The 19,708-nt window shown below is 32.4% G+C and overlaps 1 protein-coding gene across 1 annotated transcript; it reads right to left on the reverse strand.

Moving 5' to 3' along the window:
• Positions 1 to 6,662: 6,662 nt before the first annotated feature.
• On the reverse strand, positions 6,663 to 10,500 carry MTO1 (Pyridoxal phosphate (PLP)-dependent transferases superfamily protein). Its single transcript, XM_089061366.1, has 11 exons — positions 9,920 to 10,500; positions 9,428 to 9,531; positions 9,110 to 9,183; positions 8,840 to 9,008; positions 8,530 to 8,589; positions 8,243 to 8,446; positions 8,056 to 8,142; positions 7,756 to 7,863; positions 7,329 to 7,424; positions 7,117 to 7,235; positions 6,663 to 7,022 (listed from the first exon to the last, which is right to left on the reverse strand). Exons 1-11 carry the CDS (start codon positions 10,395 to 10,397, stop codon positions 6,899 to 6,901), a joined length of 1,623 nt encoding a protein of 540 aa, XP_088917492.1. The 5' UTR covers positions 10,398 to 10,500; the 3' UTR covers positions 6,663 to 6,898.
• Positions 10,501 to 19,708: the final 9,208 nt, after the last annotated feature.

A 19,708-nucleotide genomic window follows, 5' to 3' on the forward strand; every position in this document is an offset into this window, starting at 1 on the left:
CATTGCATATATATCATAACAGTGGCAGAATGATGAACCAGAATCGATAATAAAATAATAAAAAATTAATTAAATATAAATACTCTTTCAACAAATGAAGTCTTTGCATGTTAGAGTAATATCAATTCAATTGAAGGATAAACTAACTGAAAAAATGTCTTTCTAATTTCAATAATATTCCGAAATAGGTTGCTCGAATCTTCGATACCAATTGATTGGACATTTATTTTCATGTTAACAAAAATTTGAAGTTCTTGAGATAAAATCGTACGCAACGGCGGATCCAGAAATATGAAAAGTAAGAGTCTTACGTGATCATTATTTTCCACTGTCCAATCGCTCAATTTCCTACTTTAGTTCATCAACTAAAATTAAATAGTTCCTTTTCTATATTTTCAAACTTCAAATTGAACAGTAAATCTCATCACTAAACTTGGGGAATGGAATGAAATCTCTGCAAATAACACAAATCAATACCTGAGAGTGGATGATGAAATCCTCCTCCATCTCGACGTAGAAATCGTTGAACTTTTCAATTTCAGCAGTAAGAACCGCCACAAACCGGCCTTGAAACTCTGGCGTCGGCATCCTCACAGGCAGAACTCCGGCTGCCGGGGCCATATTATTCAGCTGCTTCTTCAACAGCTTGTATCGGAGATACTTGTCCCTCCATTCAGGTAGGGTTTTCTCCAAGTGAATCCTGAATTCCCTCCCAAATTTCATTCTCCCTCTGCGTGCGATCTCGATGCCTCAGATCAATTTCATGAAATTGCGCGATCATGTCGCCTATTTATTAAACGCAGATCATGCGAAGAGGTTGAAGGCGTGGTGGAATATTCCATTGCAGTCTTGTGATTTATTGGTCGAGGAGATGATTGAATTGCGAAGTATGATTATTTTAACAAGGAAGCAAGAATTCAACTTTGAGATTGTAAAGATGGAAGAATATGCTTCTGTAGAAATGGGATTATGAGGGGATATTCGCTACAAAATCCTAATTCAATTTGGTTGTATAGATAAATGTTGTTTGTAGTCTTGGTTTGATTTAATTGGATTTATCATAGGAGAAAAGATTTTGGTGAGTAAGTTTATGCACATTTTTGTTTGTATCAAAGTGTGATTAGTTGGATTTTGGCATAGCACCAAATAGTTTGGTGATTTCTTGTGGTTTTAGGATATGCTCCAAATGATACTTTATCCGATTAGGAGGGACAGAGTATAATCAATTAAGTAATTAGAAGTGTTTTATTATGATCAAAGTGATTAAATACAATCAAAAACTAGTTTTTTTTTAAAAAAAATAGGTTTATTTATGCATTTAATTAAAATATATGGATGCATATATAGTACTATATGGAAAGTGTATAATATTGTGGTCACATATTTATGATTTGTGTATAATTTATTTACTTTTTTGGAATATAAATGTAATTAGTGCATACTTTAATTCAAATTTTAAAAATAATAGAAAGAAAATTCAAATATAAAAATAAAAAATGAAGTTAAAGGCTAATAAATCCTTTTAACTTGTCCACTTACTACATTTATTATTTTAATATATAAAATACATCAAATTATTAATATAACCTTATTTAGGTTGTACAAAATTTGGTTGTTTATCACCCCTCTTTTATTATCGATGGTTTCAATGAACTACTAATATATTTACATTACTATTAGTAGATTGGATTCATTTTCCATGTCTATATGGTAGGACTGAACTGACTTACCACTCCTATTACTTGAACTATAATAACGAATTGTGTTGCGTATATATCATAACAGTATAGCAGAATGCTGAATCAGGATCAAGAATAAAATAATAAAAAATTAATTAAATATAAATATTCTTTCAACAGATGAAGTCATTACATGTTAGAGTAATATCAATTCAATTGAGTGATAAGCTAACGGATAAAAATATCTTTCTGATTTCAATAATATTATGTGTAATATCAATTCAATTGAGTGATAAGCTAACGGATAAAAATATCTTTCTGATTTCAATAATATTATGTTGCTCAAATCTTCGATGCCAATTGATCGGACATCTCTTTTCATGTTAACAAAATTATGAAGTTCTTGAGACAATATCGTACGGTCAGCTAGAAATCTTGCATAAAAACTAGCAAGAGGATAAGTTTATCAACATGAAAAGCGGAGGAATTGTTTGTTGGATCAAGACTTGTACAACCAAGCTAAAACTCACTTAATCTCAAGAAAGATGTGATACTTTTCTTTTTTAAAATATTCTCTTATATTAATATATAGTATAAAAATATATTTCAATCTCTCTCCATTTAACACAAAAAATGAGTAGTAATAAAAAGCAATTTTTAAATATTGTACAAACTACAAACTATGATCTGGACCGTTAGAAAATGTCAACAGATAACAGAATAATAGCAACAAAAAATGTCAACACAGTTTCAACACAAGATCAACCATTGACATTATGTTGACATTTATTGTTGTTATTATTTAATCATCTGTTAACATTTTTTAACAGTTCAAATCATAATTTAGAATTTATACAATATTTAGGGTTTGCATTTGATTACGTCCCTACAACAATATCTCCTAAATTCTCGTATCATCACCTAGCATGACTTCTACTTATGTACTAGCGAATAGTAATTCAGATTTAGGGCCTTAATGTTGGTTGGGTTTGATGAACTGGGCCTGGAGTTGGATTGGACATTTGGTTAGGGTAATGAGTAATGGGCTTAGTTTTGGAATAGATTGGGCTTTCAGGTCGTCCCAAAACTGCACAATTCAAACACTATGAGCTATGGCGAATAGTATTTTTCCCAAGGCGACGTTGGAAGCCAACAGAGGGGGCGGCCATGGAGATTTTCTGGCTGGTCAAGGGGTTTGGGCCGCCCACTCCACCATCACATATGTACACATAATGTTGATTGCATGTTGGCAGCAAAAGAGAGGTGGTGGGACTATGATACCACCTTCTTTTACTACTCCACTAAAGTAGTATTTCTTCCAACAAAAGAGGCATCTTTGATACAATAACCATTAAGAGCTGAAAACTTTAACCATCTGAATATTGAAGAACGAAAAAAAAGAAGAAATCATGTATATATTCACCTAAATTAAAGGAAAGATCTGAGTGGAACCCATTGTATTGTTGTCGAATTGTTGTTTGTTCAAATAAAGCAGTCTTCTGATGAGGAATCGGAATAAACCATGGACATACTTTTATACCATCCAAATATCACCATATCACCTTTTTTTACTTGTACCAATTCATGCTATAAATAATCACCATCTTCACAACCAATTCACTCCCAACTCAACTTCTCTACTCACTTATACTATATCACACAATGTTTGATTTCTCGGATGAGAAATGTTCGACGATTTCTACGTTGACATGGTAACTTCTTCGGCTTCATGCATTCTAATCTTGCCGACGTAGAAATCGTTGAACTTTTCAATTTCCCCGGTATGAATCGCCAGAAACACATAAAGCAGCTTGCATCGCAAGAATTTGTTCATATGATCTAACAGTTGGTGTGGTTATGTTACTACGTGAGGCACAAGAGTCGTTGATGTGAATCAAATATTTCATCTTTTTCAACGTAGATTTTGTGCATTTTCTTTTTGTTATTATACTCGTAATGATGTTTTTTTCCATAGGACATGAGTTGGGACGAAAATGGAGATAGGACAAAGCCCGAATCAAAGAAAAACTTGTGCAGATTATCATGTTTGCGACAGAACTTCCAGTCTGGGTTTTGTGCCACTAGGCCTGCTTATTCGGCCGGATGAACTCCCCACTTTGAGACAGAATGCTCAACCCGACCGGATGGCTTTGTGCCGCTATCCTACCGTGTAGGACTATTTTTTAGTGCAAGAAATTTAAATAATTACTTTTAAATTTTTAGCCAAGAAAAATAATTTTAATTATGGATTATATGCAAAATTGGTAAAGTTATACAATAGGCATAAAAAATAACTAGCTGAAACTTCATTATAGAGAAACTTAATATAAATAGATAGAACTAATTTTGATGAAAAAGAACAAAATAGAAAAACATGAGTGTTTCTCGGGGATATTTTTATTTTATTTTATGAATAAATAAATCAAATAGAATCAAAGCCAAATGTTTACATCATACACTCGGGCATACTCGGGGAATTACAAGAGCTATAGCCACCAGTTGGCTAGTACAAAGCAGCATGGTAAAAACCAATAAACGAACAACACGGGGCAAGCCGAAGGACGATCATAGTTTAAGTCACCCATCTAAACTCAGAGTGGGCGGGCCTCTTTAAAATCCCTTAGGGAAAAAACCCCATGGAATAAAACTCCCCAAGGGAAAAAAGAGTACCCTGATGAGTAGCTCAAAGTGCGTCGAATACCAAAACATCCAAAACCTGTGAACTCCATCATCTGTCTGGAAGGTGGAGAAGAATCTGCTCATATGGAAAGTGTGAGTACAAGATGTTGAAGGTAGTTTCTTCGGGACATTTCAGTATTATTTAAGTGGTTGATATACATGTACTTAAAAAAAATTATATGGACTCCAAATAAGGGGAGTGATCAATTGCTAACTCATCATTTAATTGCTAACTACAACTAATTTAAGGCCATAGGATTTTAGAAAACGTGTGGTCTACAATTTGCCAAGTGTAATTTTCGTTTTTATTAATAAAATAAAAAAAAAACTTCAAATTAGGGTTTTGGATGAAAATGTCAATATAGTATTTCGAAAATATCAACACAATGCTTTGAGAATGTCAACACAATGCTTTAAGAATGTTAACCCATTGCTTATATTGACATTCTACATGTATTATATTGACATATTTTATATAGTATGTTGACATTTCTGTTGTACGAAAAAATTAAAAAATTTTGAAATTTTTTTCAAATTTTGACGTCGGAACATGTGCATGTAGGATATCATTGGAATCCTTATGAAATTATCTTTAATTTGATATATGTTATATGAATTTAAAGTTTTGGGGTTTCTTTTAAAAGTTAGTTATAACTAAACATGTAGTTAATTGACATTAATACCCCTATTGATATTTTTTGGAATTAATTCTATGGTCTTATTGACGTTTTTCCTTGATCGTATTGACATTTAGGGATTGATGATCTAAGCCCTTAATTTGAAAATCTAATGGCTATTATTTAGTTGTAGTTAGCAATTAAGTTATGAGTTAGCAATATAACACCCGGGAAGTGATCAATTGCTAACTAATTAGCAATCTCAAACTAAGACTAAATCTTATCCATTAGATTAGAAGATCTAGTGATTGAAATAATGTCACATTGATTATATTTTTAATTAATAAAATTAATAAATAAAATTAGACGATATTAATGTCAATTCTCTCTCATTAAAATCATCTTAAAACTTTAAATTTATGCAACTCTCTCGATTTAAATTATTTTTTCGCAAAAAATATATCAAATTAAAGATAATTTTATAAAGATTCCAACGAGATGTCAATTGCATATGTTCCGACGATGTTCAGATGATGAAATTTGAAATTTGAAATTTGATATTTTTATTTCAGTTTTCGTAAATGTTGATAACCAGATTTTTATCAACAAATACATCAAAAAATCTCAATAAAACCATGTAAAAATCTCAATAAATATGTATTGATATTTTCTTGTACTAGTGTTGATATTTTTATATCATATTGTTGATATTTGTAATGCACTATGTTGATATAAAAAACATTCACGAAAATTATCATATGATAACATAATGACAATATTACCCTTTTATTGATATTTTGTCTACTATTTATTGAGATTCGTAAGATTTAATCTCATCCACTTATTTTAAAATTTAAGGGTGGAAATTTGGTCTTGATTTTAGATTAGGGTGCTATAAGCATTAGAATATGACCCTATAACACCCCCTCTAAATAATTATTGGATAGAAATTTGATAAAAGGAATATAGGAAAGAATTTTGCAAATAAAGTAAAAATAAGAACCACTAAATGAATGTGTATATATATAAATAAAATAATGCTTTCTTTCGCTCAGTCAGACTCGTAATCGATTTCGGACGGGCTGACAAGATAAGTCGGCAAATGGCCCTGAATTTATAAGTCGGTACCCTACTAGCTCTCATACTCTCTTGAAGATAAAGGAATGTTTCAAAATATTGATGTTATTATTGGAGCCGAAAATACTAAAAGATGTCATATCCCTAAACTCTGATCAATATATGCTTTGTAAATGATCATCGGATATAAGCCTATTTGTTTACTGGTGTAGGTTTAAGGTGTCTCCATGCAACAAATGGTATGAGCATATTCCAATGTAGATCCGACGAAAACGATATTAGTATTATTTTATAAAATGGTTGTGGAAGAATATTCGGCAAATTGTGGTGTTGATAAAGAAGGAATTCTAGTGAGATACCCACAGACCACAGATCACTCGGTCCCAAAATAATTTGATTCATATACTTTAATAAAGCATTTCTAAACGACATATTTCTTCTTTTGGCAAAAAAAATAGACTTTTAATCCATCCTGCATTTTTTCCTTTAGCTTACTTCATTATCCATTTCTATCTGCTATTTTATTCTCTGTAATCACCGAACACGACTTTCTTAATTCTTATGTCCGAAACAAAAGGCAGCTGTGATCATATCATCTCAAACGAGACAGTTATATAATGCTAGTACTTAATAGAGTAATAATCAACAACAATATTCGGGTGAACATATAGCTACATCAGCGTTACATTACACCACCAAAATAAAAGGGGGAACAACTCAAGTATCTCTAAACCATGAATACTGAGAAGTTGGAAGGTTCCAATTGAAATCGAAGCCGGAGCCAAAAACAAGGTACAAAGACAGACCAAAATAACAAAAAGAAAAATCAGCAGCAGACCAGACGCCTTATATCATCTCCAGAGCCTGAAGAATGTCGGATTTGAGGTCTTCAAAGTCCTCCACTCCAAAGCTGAAGCGAACCAAGTTGTCCAAGATACCGTACTTCGCCCTCTCTGACTGGGGAAGATCCCTATTTCGAACAATAATTGGTGTAATGGTCAGCGAATGTCGATAATAAACCTTTATTTGACTTGTATTCGGATAAGCCATTAATGTGTACATACCAGTATGACATTATAGCAGGTTGATCGACAATGCTCTCACAACCTCCAAAGGAAGGGGCAATGTATGGAATCCTCAGTGAATCGATAAATTTAGCAGTTTTGTGCAGATCCCCATCAACCTAATTTCATTCAAATTTCAGATGAATTGTTTTAACTTCCAAGGAGAAAGAAGGAAAAGAAATGCCTTTAGCTGTATAAACCTATCTACTGACCTCAAAACTAACCACTCCACCAAAACCAGTCATTTGCTTCTTGGCAAGATGATGTTCTGGATGACTAGCTAACCCTGGGTAATAAACACACCTGATCTGCAATTCATTTCAGTCGAACATTATACATATGTAACAACCATAGTCAATACCAAAACAAATAAATAATAGCCTTGTAGCGTTCTAACATGACAACAGTTATCAACACACTATGTCAATAAGCTTAACCAAATACTTTCATGGATACATAACTGACTTTCAAAAACATGACTGGTAGGCTCATCAAAAGGCCAAGAAAAAAACTAGAGGAACATGATGATCAGAGGATTAGCTCATCTTTACCAATTTAGGGGGTAAACGAAATAAAATGAAAAATGAAAAGATTCTTAAACTTCACAGCTGAATAAATCTTTTTTAGCTCAATGATTACCTTAGGATGAGCCTCTAAAATCTCGGCCATCCTTTGTGCTGTCGAGTTTTGTTGCTGTACACGAAGATGCAGCGTTTTCATTCCTCTGATGATCAGATATGCAGCATTCTGGTCAAGAAAAGAAAAGTTAGACAATACCACTTATATCATAAGCTCAAAATGCTACAGCTGCAAAATGATTGATAGAAGGTATACAGCAAGTTCATCCACTTCAGCAGAATCTGAAGTACAAATGAAGCAAGCTAAGCATGAAAAAACACTCATGATGTATGAGGCATTGGTTTTATGTAATTAACTCACAGGATTAAGAGCACCGCCAAGTACATGATGCAAGTTACGAACAACAGAGACCAATTTTTCAGGACCACTGATTGTCCCTGCAAGGACCTGTATAGAGTGTTGCTGGTTAATAATGAGGCATATAGTGTTTGGAGTCTTAATGTAATTGATGTGTGTAAAGAATGTGAGAGAGGAAAAACTGGCATACATCATTATGACCAGCAATGTATTTAGTTGCAGAGTGTACAACAAGATCAGCGCCTAGAGCCAAGGCTTTCTGGTTCATAGGAGTGGCAAACGTCCCATCCACACAAACCAGGGCTCCTTTGTCATGGCAAAGCTTCGAGACTCGCTCAATGTCAACACATCTCAAGAATGGATTTGTTGGAGACTCCGTAAAGAAAATTGAGACCTGCAAAGAAAGTTGAATACTAATGAGGAATCGAAATTTCAAACAAATCATAATGTACAACGAAATTTATATTGAACACCAACATTGTTCTTCTCTAAAGCTGACTCCAGACCTCCAATATCTGCAGGATCAATGACAGTGGCCTGCATTTTATTATCATGGAAGGAAGAAGATTAGGCATCTCAGGAGTTGGATCCAGATTCCGTCTACAACTGTTCAATAACACACTCATGCAAAAAAATGAGATATTGGAACATTCATGCTTAAGGACTTACATACAATGTAATTCAATGTCCCAATACCTCATTTTTGCATTATGGTTATACAGTGAACAGGCTTACATATTGGTAAAAAAGGAATCAAACTCAGATAATTGGATTAGAAAGAACATACAGTGATTCCCATTTTGGGAAGAAAGTTCTCAATAAAAATCCTAGTCTTCCGATAACAGTCAGTTGTAGTCACTAAGTGCCCACCAGCAGGAACAAGTGCCATCAACATGACAGTGCTAACACACATTCCAGATGCCATCAGAAGTGTGGTTTCAGCCCCTTCCAGTGCACTGGTACATTTTCATGAAATTGAATGAAGCCACTTGTGAGTGCACTAATGTCATTATCTTATACTCTATTGGTATAAGAAAGGAAGGGTGATCTCACTGACCTTATCTTTTCCTCTGCAACAAGAGTAGTATAATTCCCATAGCGTCCATATTCAAAACTGGTAGCTCTTTTTTCCTGTTAAGAGAACGAAGTTTAGATTGCAACTAAGGTTGGTTTTAACTGAACTAAGTAATCACAAATTATAATCTGGTTTACGTAATCCTTTCCCCCTGGCAATTTACTCCACTGATATATGCTACATCATACATGTTCAGATTGGAGTTTACATCAAGGAAATGTACATGATCTTTTATATGAGATCAAATATTTGTCTATCAAACAAACAAGGTAACTTTAACAATGAAACAGTAGAATATACCTTAAAGTCAATGAGATCAGCAGTCTTCTTGAAGAAATATGCAGATGTATTAACTACTGGAGTAGTGATTGCATCAGTAACAATGGCGCGGCCCAATCTTTCACCTGAACAAATCGGTAAATCCACAATAATTAGAAGAATAGAGAAGTCGTTTGTGAGTTATCCTAAAGCTGTACAAATTCGAAACTTAATAAGTGAACAAAACCTTTAATTAGCAAGAAAAGCAAACAAAAGAAACTAAGACTCTTATTGTTATCTTGAACTATATAGAATATACATTGACCACGAACGCACCAATCCGAGTATCAGATCCGGAAAAATGATAAAGGTTTAGGTAAAAACTTTATCATAAATACACAGAAATCCAGCCTCATATACCTTCGCATCATTTAAAGCTATCGCAACCTCTAAATAAAGTACTAAAAACAGATATGACAAATCAAGCTCGGAAAACAAACAGGATGGAATAAATCCGAATCAGTAGTAACATACCAGCATGAATCGCAACGCTGCCATCCGAATTCAAAAATGAAGCGTATTTATGCTTAGGCGAATCGTCAATCTGGACGTTTTCGCCTTCACAACACGGATCCTTCGCAGGAAGGACCCCATTCGCAGCACCGGTTGTCTCAACCGGTGCTGCAGCGGCGGCGGCCGCGGCTGCGTCAACAGCCGTAGCCGCCGGGGTGGGAGCCGGCGCGCCATGGTTGTTCGACCAAGACGCCGCGACGATTTGCGCGACGCCAATGTTGCTGCAGTTTCTCCGCGACTTGACGCTCAGCTGGCGCACGAAATTGGGAGGAAACTTGAGGATCGGCGAGGAGAGGCCGTACCCTCCGGCGGCGCGGCGGAGGAGCGCGGATTTGGATCCTGCGGAGTAACCGGGTGAAGGAATCTCCGGCAGGGAGAAATCGGGATCGGAGCGGCACTCGAACGAGGGAAATGCCCTAGCAAAGCTCGAAACGGCCATTAGGGTTGGTGGAGGATTCGGAATTGAAAGAGAAGAGGCCAATTTTGGGATTTTGGAGGCTCAATAGAGTTCACAAATTCTCTATTTCGATTAGGAAGTGTAAGTACTAAAATGGGGTAGAGTGTCGTGCTTATATAGCCCTCCGATATTGATTCCACTGGATTTGGTTGTTGTACTTCTTCATTTTCATTTTTTACTTTAATTCAGAATTGTTTAAATTTGTTTCCCTTTTTTACTACCCATTCGATTTTCTTCCATTTGAAAAGGAAATTACTTCAAAAACCATTTGGTGATGAGAAATTGAAATGTTCAAATCATTTGTAGAAATAATGGTGTTACCATAATAACGACTAATTTGTAATTTTATTCTATTATTTTATTCTTTGTTAATTTTGGAAATCATTTTTCGATAATCATAATCAATCAAAATTAATTATAATTATCTAGTCAAAAACTTATTTATTACTACTATTTTAGTAATTTTTTAAAAAATCTATATAATTAATTATTTAACTATCATTATCTCGACAGGGGAGTGTTATATTGCTAACTCAATATCTAATTGCTAACTACAACTAAATAATAGCCATTAAATATTCAAATTAAGGGCCTAAATCATCAACCAAGAAATATCAATACGATCAACAAAAAACGTCAATAAAGCCATAGGATTAATTCCATAAAATATCAATAGGGGTATTAATGTCAATTAACTACATGTTTAGTTATAACTAACTTTTAAAAGAAATCCCAAAATTTTAAATTCATATAACATATATCAAATCAGAGATAATTTTATAAAGGTTCCAACGATATCATATATGCATATGTTCCGACGTCAAAATTTGAAAAAAAAAATCAAAAATTTTTCAATTTTTTTGTAAAGCAGAAATGTCAACATACTATATAAAATATGTCAATATAATACATGTAGAATGTCAATATAAGCAATGGGTTAACATTCTTAAAGCATCGTGTTGACATTCTCAAAGCATTGTGTTGATATTTCCGAAACACTATATTGACATTTTCATCTAAAACTTACACGTGGCAAATTGTAGACCACACGTTTTCTAAAATCCTATGACCTTAAATTAGTTGTAGTTAGCAATTAAATGATGAGTTAGCAATTGATCACTCCCCTATCTCGATATATGTAATTTTTGTAATTTGATTTTTTAACTCATACTTATCTTGATAGAAGTATGATGAAATGCGAACTCTAAATATTGTACAAATTCCAAACTTTGATCTAGACTTAGAAAATATTAACAGAGAATAAAATAATAGCAATAGAATATGTTGACTTTGTGTTGATACTATATTGAAAAGTTTGGAGTTTTTGCAGTATATGAGTTTGAATTTTATCACTCCCCTGTCTTGATATATGTAATTTTTTATTTGATTTTTAACTCATATAATCTAGAAATATGTAATTTATTTAATTTGATTTTTTTAGATAACATTTATATTCAATTAAATTATTAAAATGAAATTTATTTGAATATTCTTATCCAAAAATCGGATTAAGAAAATGAAATTTACGTATTGACTTTTTCTTTTTTCATAAGCCAAAAATGCATTAGGTTAAATGTTGTGTTAAATATGCTAATTTTATTATGAGTTTCAACATGATACATTGATACCAAAATAATAAATTTTAAAATACATAATTTAGAGTAATATAATACTAAGTCATTGTGTGTACATGACCCGAGGGCCCAAGATTGGTGGGGAGTGAAAGACATGCCTCATATTTAATTGTAACATAATTTTTTTTTTAATAAAATAAATAAACCGCATAGAATTCAATAGGCAAAGAATTAAAGCCCAATTTGTCGCCATAAAAATTGAAACCGTTTCTACTTGTAATTGGCGACGCATCTTTCATTTTGGGCATTCTCCAACCATACATATATAAAGGTAGACGCAAATTGATAAATATTCCCTTGCCTCTATTTAAAAAGAGAAAATGTTAATGAAACTTTAAATTATTAGAAAATGTTACATGTATTGCCAAAAAAAAAAGGGTTTATGTATGTTTGGCAGCCTTTTGGAATGTTTCACAGATTCAAAATCTAAGTTTTTATGTATACAAAGATATTACTAAAAAAATAAAGTTTTTTTGAATTTAAACTCCTGGTGTACGAGAACAATTACCTACTCCATGTAACCTGCAATATTGGTTATTTGTGATATTTTGAGTTCTTTGTTGTCACAAATAGTGAAAGGCAACTAGCAGTTTGTCAATTAATAATTTTGGCCACATACAATGAACAACATTTCAGTGGCATGCAATTATTGTGATAGCGATGTTATTTCATATTTATTGCCCTACTTGCTCAGATTTCTCACATTAAAAAATTAGTACTAATAATTAGGAGAAAAACTTGCATAGTGACCTATAAAGAAGCTCGCCGTTATCTATAAATTTTAAGAATGTATATATGTGGGCTTCATTAAAAAATACTCCGTGTATATCTGGGATAATCTATTTGTCTTTATTGAATAAACATTACATTTATAAGAGGAATGATATTTATTGAATAAATATTACATGTATAAGAGGAATGATAAGAGGAATGATATATATTGAATAAACATTACATGTATAAGAGGAATGATATATTGCTGTGAACTTTAATATATCTGTTTATCTATTCATGAAAACTTAAAAAAAACAAGAGATAGAGTTATACGTAACGAGTAACGTGTAATTGCTTTATGAAAAATGCATTTGTACAATCGAAGTTGTTAATTTACGTATTCATACCTAAAACAAAATACTTCGACCTTCATCGAAATTTTGTTTCAAACATTATATAGTCAATTCTATGTGCATTATTTTGATTCGATATACTTATTTTTTAACAAATAAAAATGTTAGTATTTAGTAGTATTCCCTTCATCCCATAAAAGATGTCAAACTTTCCTTTTTAGATTATCCCACAAAAGATGTCACATTTTTCTTTTTAGAAAAAGTTCTCTCTCATATGAATATAAAAATTATATTTTCTCTCTCCATTTAATACACAAAACAAAACCTCCTAAAATCATGTATCATCCCACAAGTGTGACATCTTTTATGGGACGGAGAGAGTATATAATTTAAGTCATATTTTTATATACTATTATGCATACTTGAGTTATAATGTAAATCCAGAAATAATATGTTAATTTTTTTTTACAAAAACTTCATTCTTTTGTAGGTTTTCTCTTTTCAGAATTTTTTCCGCAATTATTTGTACTTGCAAATATATTAAAGTTATTTAGTCCTCTCTTCCAGTGCAATTATTTAATAAGGATCTCAAATTTGTACTTGCATATATAATAAAGTTTACTACTCCACTATGCATGATAGGATGTCTATGCTATCCAATATTTCACCAATCAATCAATCACTGAACTTTAATTATAGTTAAATTGAACCAAACATAGACCTCGTTTGATTATATAAATTGTATTATATACACAAAAAAACCGAGGTCGCATCTTTTTCAAATTTATCGTAATACACCAATTTTTTAATATGGAAATACGTGTCACGCACCTACTATATTGTCACCACATACCGAATATCCGTATTTTGCAATAGAAAATCCGTGTCAGTCACCTACTATATATATTCTCTGTAGCACACCAAATATAACTAAAATGAGTAAAATTAGGAACGTTTATAAAAATATACGTATTTTTTTAGTATTTTAGTGAGTTGAATTTTGTTCGAACAGTAACTGAATAGATCGGTGCTCCACATAATTAGTAGTACTAATAATTATGTAAATAAAACAAAAAATATTTGGCGGTCCAAGTGGTCCAGCTAGATACCCACTTTTCATGCTTGTCGTTTGGTGTATGTTTAAATGCTTAATAGTAGTATGCCTTTTTTAATTGGGAATATATAACTCTCTTTTATTTTTTCACGGATCCGAATAATAATCAATCTGATTTTGTGAAACTCAATAAAAGAGGGATGTATAAATCAAATGGTCTCTTCCTTTTGATAAGCTATGTTTCAAATGAGTATTAGCGGGCATAGTGAAGGGCTGATGGCATGACAAATGAACCACCAATCAGGCTAAATGGGGACTGTTGAGAGTCAACTAAATGGTGTGATGGGACAAACTAATTAATCCATGAAGCAACTTAGAGTGCTGGCTTGCAAACAACCAACAAAAATGTTTAAGATGGATCAATTGTTAAAAATTCAATATTATAAGAGTTTTCATTTTTAGTTATACTACTTCATCCGTTCTATAGTAATAGAGTCATTTTGCTATTTTGGTACGTGCCATAGTAATAGAGTCATTTCTCTAAAAGTCAACACATTTTTCCACACCTACTTTTCTCTCTCTTACTTTTTTTTTCTCTTTATCTAGATCTCTACCTTTTTCTTTGTCCACTTTATTATTCCTTACTTAACTCACCTAACACAATTTTTCTTAATCTCAGTGCCGAAAAGATACGCCTCCATTACTATAGAACGGAGGGAGCACTGACGGACCCAGGTGGGGTCGGGTGGGGTCGACCAATCCCACCATTGGCCGATGAGTGCTGTCGGAAACCTCTGCGATTGGCCGCCGAGCAACTGCGCAACTCCTCATCCGACCCCACAAAATTTGAGATTTAAGAAGGAAGAGAGAAATAGATATTTTGATAAAAGAAAATGGATTAAGATAAGAAATTAGAAGGAATTAGGAGAAAGATAGCTTGAATCTGAAGAGTAAGGTTTTGAGAAGAAGCGGCGAGCCTGTTAAACCTACAAGCTTTTTTAATTGCTTGTATTATTTTAAGTTTTACAATTCCTATGCTAGTTTTTTTCCTTCCCATATTTATTCGGAAAGGTGGAAAGATGGGTTATATTTTTTTATTTTGATTTTTCTACTAATTGCTAAGTTATGAGTAATGAGTAATTGAGTATAGATCCAAGTTTTAGTTTGATTTTAGAAAACTCATTCAATGCTTGAAATATTAAAAAATGTTAATTACTAAGCTTTAGTGATTTGATTTTTATTAATATATTTAATTTATAACTTCCAATCTATTTTCAAAAATTAAAATGTATTAATAAAAATAATTATTTAAATATAATAAATATTTTTCAATGCATTGTATCCGACCCCACGATCTATATTTTTAGGTCCGTCATTGGGAGGGAGCACTATATTTTACGGGTTTGGATCTCCTGCTATGGCTCCAAACACAGCCAAGATACAACCAATTTTTAAATAATAAATTATAATATTAAAATAATATATAAAATATTAATTTTTTAATTTTAAAAAATTTAGTGTGTGTAACAGCAACCCCAACTTTGCATGGATCCAAATCCATATTTTACTCTCTTACCACATATTTGTACTTTAAGAGAGTAGTCCCATTCCCATCTCATCAACCCAGACACTCACTGCAGCAATGAATAATTGCTCAGTGTTTATATGGAGTATATATGAGATACTGGTATGTCTCTAATTTTCAACTTGTATCATATATATAAATTGTGATTTTTTATTATATTCCTCATCGAAACAGGGGTACCTGAGGAGCAAATGATACCAACCAAATGCATTAATATCAATTTCTATCCAGTTTTTTGGCTTGATTTTTTCCACGATATTTATAATATGGTAGCGTAATGCTTCTATTATCAAAATGAAATTATTTTTGAGGGTGTGAATAGATCATGCAGTAGAGTAGGGGCGGGCCCACGGTTTCAATTCAACGGAAGTAACTATCTAAGAAGAAATTTTAAAAGTTTGAGATTTATAACTTTAATTCACAGATAAATACGCTATCCGTTCCATAAAAATAGAGTCATTTTGCTTTTTTGGTACGTTCCATAATAATAGAGTCATTTCTCTTTTTAGTAAAAGTCAACACATTTTTCCACACTTACTTTACTCTCTCTTATTTTTTCTCTCTCTTCATCTCTCTACCTTTTTTCTTTTTCCACTTTATTTTCCCTTTACTTAATTCACCTAACACAATTTTTCTTACTCTGCGTGCTGAAAAGAAACGCCTATATTACTATGGAACGGAGAGAGTTATGACAATTAAAAAAGATAAGCACTAGTATTTTGTATTTGGAGAAAGAATCATTATCAATACACGTCCAAGGTAGTAGTTAGGACCCCCCTTATACACTCGTAATATACCAACCATTTTTATTAGAATTTGTGCTACATCTCATCTATTGTACACGTATTTTAGAGACGAACGTAATATTTCTGTTAATATAGATTTTTTTGCAACCAAAATTTTAATCAAAACAAAAAACTGGACTCATCTCCGGCCAGAGCAATCTTATCCAAAATTAGAAAGCCCAGCCCATTAATATTTTGGGCCCGTAACCCTAAACAGATGGACTTTACTATAAATACCGAATCTCTCATACAATTTCCATTCCACCGCATCGTCGTCTTACTCTTCTCCCCTTCCTTTCTTCCTAAATGTCTCTTCTCTCGTGATTTATATAGTTATTCCTATATTTAGATATATCTTAGTTTACGATTTCAGCTATGAAATTACTGTGAATCCGTGAAATTGGCGTAATTCTGCACCGTACTACGGTTCTGTGGAAAAATATATATTTCCAGTAGCCGATAATTAACGTGCGCATAGTTAAGATTTTGGGATCCGCTTTGCAGCTTGAATCGATTCATTTCTTTATATTTTTGCTGCCTGTAAAGCCCGTATATTTTTTTTTTCAAATTTTGAATTTCTTTTTCGTTTTATTTCGTTGCGTATTTGGTGAGGAGCCTGATTATGTTCGATTCAATCAATCGGATCTGGTAACTGATCTGAATAACTTTTTGCTTGACTCAAATATCGTACACAGCTAACAATAATAAATCTAGTGAATCTGGGTACAGAAATTGATAGCAATAATTTTAATTCAGAAATTCTGTGTATATTTAACAATTTGTTTAATACTATAATCTGCTATTTTTATGTTTTTGGGCTAACTGCGCGTGTCATGACTCATGATTCATGAAGGAGTTGAAACCGAACCGGAGACATTTGCCTAAAATAGAAACCAATTGTAGTTTTGAATTAAAATGAGTAACATAGCTATTAACTACTTTGATTACAAATAATTTAAAATGATGTTATACTTGCTGTTTGATTTAAACGTAAATATATTTTCAATTGCAATAAATTTAACCATTCATTTCTATTTAATAATATACGTCCAAGAAAATAGCGATTTTTGTTTTTAAATGTGAAATTTATAAATGAAGAAAAAAAAGTACTTTCTTTGTCCATTAAAAATAGAGCAACTTGTGTAGGCTATGAGAAGGGGAAAAAAGTAAGAAAGAAGAAGAAAAAATAAATGAGAAATAGTGTCAAAAAAGTAAGAGAGAGCAGAAAAAAAAATAAAGTGAGAAATAGTGTTAGTTAGTGGAATGATGTGAAGTGTTATTATTTGTTGAAATTTTTTTATAAATTAATATATTCTGTTTTTTTTGAATTGTCAAAATTGGTAATTGTACTCTATTTTTTTTGGACGAAGAGAGTATATTTTAATGTAAAACTCATAAAATAAGAAAAGATAAATAGAAAAATTAAATAAAATGATGTTAACGGAGAATGAGTGAAGAAAATTTCCCGATGAAAGATTGATTTTTGTGAAATTGGATCGAAATGGTGGAAAAGGGATGAAAAAAGGGAGACTATTAATGTTGAGAAAAACAAATTTTTGGGACAGAATAATTATGAATATCAATTCTCCTCAATCAAATTTTGGGCTTTTCTTTTTGATGGGATTCAATTTACAATTTAGCAATCCTAGAAATTTTGTTGCAAGGATGCCTCATTGTATAATTTTTGTGTCTGATGGATGGATATAATAGTATTGGGCTCAATAATTGTTAAAGTTTTTTTTAAAGTATATAGGTCAAATGATGGATAATGTACAATATATTTGAACTAAAGTAATTTAAACAACTCTTTTATTGAGCGATAATAGAATGTCATACTTGATGGACCGCAAATTAAAAGTAATGAAGTTTTGATAACAAAGCAATGATGTAGAATTATGAATTTTTGAAATCAAATGTCTTCATATTTGCATAGTCTTTAAATTTATGTTCATTTAACCATAAAAAAAATTATAAATTTTTGACCACCAAGCAATACATTTTAAGTAGTACTCGTATGTATTAAGATTTTAGAGCCCGAATTAAAGTATGATAGATTTTTCCTCACAAATCATTTAATATGATACGTGTAACGTGCTATTTATTTTTGATACTTACAGCTTTTCTTCTCTTGTTATTGAACTCAACATTAAATGACATTATTTAGTGCATATATTATTCAAATCTCCACGTGACTTGGAAGCCTGCCCATAAAGCTCCCTATTACCACAAGCCACAAAATGTCATTATTATTTGATGTCACCAATATATAATTTTAGTATTTGGATTAGTAATCTCGTTTTGGATAAGACGACATTTTATTTAACAATTGATTAAGTTGCACTACAAAAATTCGCGCATTTAGCTAGCACATATTTCCGAGCACCAATATGTGCTCGGAATTTTCCTAGCATTTTCCGAGCATTTTCTGATAGTGCTCGGAATGTTGAAGAAATTATGATCTATACGACCACAGCTCGAGCATGGTCAACTTGCTCAACAGAATTGCTAGCACAATGACTGTGCTCGGAATATTTCCGAGCACAAATTGATTCTGCTCGGAAATATTCCGAGCACAGATTGATTGTGCTCGGAAATATTCCTAGCACTTAAGGAGCTCGGATATTTCTAGCCCAACTTGATTTTACTCGTAATATTTCCTAGCACTTGCAAGGTGCTCGAAACAATTCCTAGCACTTAAGGAGCTCGGATTGTTCTAGCCCAACTTGACTTTACTTGTAATATTTCCTAGCACTTGGAAGGTGCTCGGAAATTCCTAGCACAACTTGCCAGCTCGATAATATTCCTAGCTGTTGGAAGGTGCTTGGAATATTCCTAGCACAAAGTATATGTGCTCGAATTATTTCCTAGCACTTGGAAGGTGCTCGGAAAAACCATGATTTTTTTTTCAAAACCAGATCTAGATCTGGCTTCTTCCATTTTACTTCTTCCATTTTCTCTCCAGCTCGTTTCTTCAGGTTATCCTACATATTTTCAATCTTACCTTTTTATTTCTTCGAATCATAGTAGTCTCTTTGCCCGTTGCCATCTCGCCTCATTATCTTTTTGTTATCTAAAGGTATAATTTATATTTATTAGTTACTCTCTCTAACTTCTATGTTAAATAATCTAAAATATTGTTATATCTGTTTTAATATATAGTATTAATTT

This window comes from Salvia hispanica, chromosome 6 (genome assembly GCF_029641045.1).
Source record: "Salvia hispanica isolate PSC_SH4W2 chromosome 6, Shi_PSC_v1, whole genome shotgun sequence".
Lineage (NCBI taxonomy): Eukaryota > Viridiplantae > Streptophyta > Magnoliopsida > Lamiales > Lamiaceae > Salvia > Salvia hispanica.